The 1,101-nt window shown below is 46.4% G+C and overlaps 1 protein-coding gene across 1 annotated transcript in view; it reads left to right on the forward strand.

Moving 5' to 3' along the window:
- Positions 1 to 714: 714 nt before the first annotated feature.
- The window catches only part of H310_12970 (hypothetical protein), a gene marked incomplete at both ends in the record, with an annotated part of 535 nt that continues 148 nt past the window's right edge, over positions 715 to 1,101 (forward strand). Inside the window, one exon of the mRNA XM_008880285.1 lies at positions 715 to 1,094. Within this exon, the coding sequence (XP_008878507.1) occupies positions 715 to 1,094 (380 nt within the window). The remainder of the gene's footprint in view (positions 1,095 to 1,101) is intronic.

Consider the following 1,101-nt stretch of genomic DNA (forward strand, 5'->3'; position numbering starts at 1 on the left):
TCTTCTTTGGCCAATTCCAAGCGTCGTTGCAGCGTGGATCTCGGCACCTGGTGCTGCCGTGCCGCTTTGGCAATGGTCTCGCCATCTTGGTAGGCCAATGAAATTGGCCCCTTTAAATTCCGGATACCGCTGAATTCCGGATACTTCTTGACTCCCTGCACATTTAATATTGACTTCGTGACACAACATGTTACAGGTGTTTAATTCAAGAGAATTTGCTACTGAAATTTGATTGGCTATCACAACCTGCCCATAAATTGGCGCTTGCCCATAAATTGGCTCGTTACGTTAGTACTTTCTAGAGGAGTCCGATATGAAATAGTACGTGCAAAAGTAACAAATAAAGGTAATTTATGCAATGGTTAAACCAGCACTAATGAACTCTAAAAATCTTCTTTTTTATATAATCTAAATATAAATTTTCAAAAAAAATCTTCTTTAAATTTAAATTTAATAAATAAACTCTTTCAATTTTAATAGAATATATCTTTTAAAAAATTCTTTTTTTTGTAAGTGGCAACTACTACAGTTTCCCCCCGCATTAGGAGACAGTTGCACGAAATTATTTTTCAGGGGTATATTGTCATGACGAGTATTTAGTTACGAGGTGGTTTGTTGATATCTGTTTGGCCGTGAAGACACATAATTTTTGCATGCATTGTGGAGGATCGTGGAGTGGATCACGCATTCGGCAATTCGACCGCCGTCGCGAACATGACGGCCACTGCACAAGACCATCGCTTCGCCCCCGCACCGCATCTCTGGGCTCTTGGTGTCGGCGCCGTCATCAGTGGCGACATTTTTGGGTGGCAAACCGCGCTGTCGGCTGGGTTCCTTGGCCTGGTCGTCAACCTCGTGATTGCGTCGGCGCTGTACATACTCCTGTCGTTCTCGATCGCCGAGCTGTCGACGTCCATTCCTTGTGGTGGTGGGCCGTATGCATTTGCCCACCGCGCGTTGGGGTCGACCGCGGCATACTTTGCTGGGCTGGCCGAAGTGCTCAAGGTGGTGGTGACGGTCGCGGTGATTTCCGTCGGCATCGGGTCGTACATGAACCAACTCCTGCGCCTGGAAGAAGGCAATGGCCCAATCTGGTGGGTT

This window comes from Aphanomyces invadans (genome assembly GCF_000520115.1).
Source record: "Aphanomyces invadans strain NJM9701 unplaced genomic scaffold supercont1.45, whole genome shotgun sequence".
In the NCBI taxonomy this organism is placed as follows: domain Eukaryota; phylum Oomycota; class Saprolegniomycetes; order Saprolegniales; family Verrucalvaceae; genus Aphanomyces; species Aphanomyces invadans.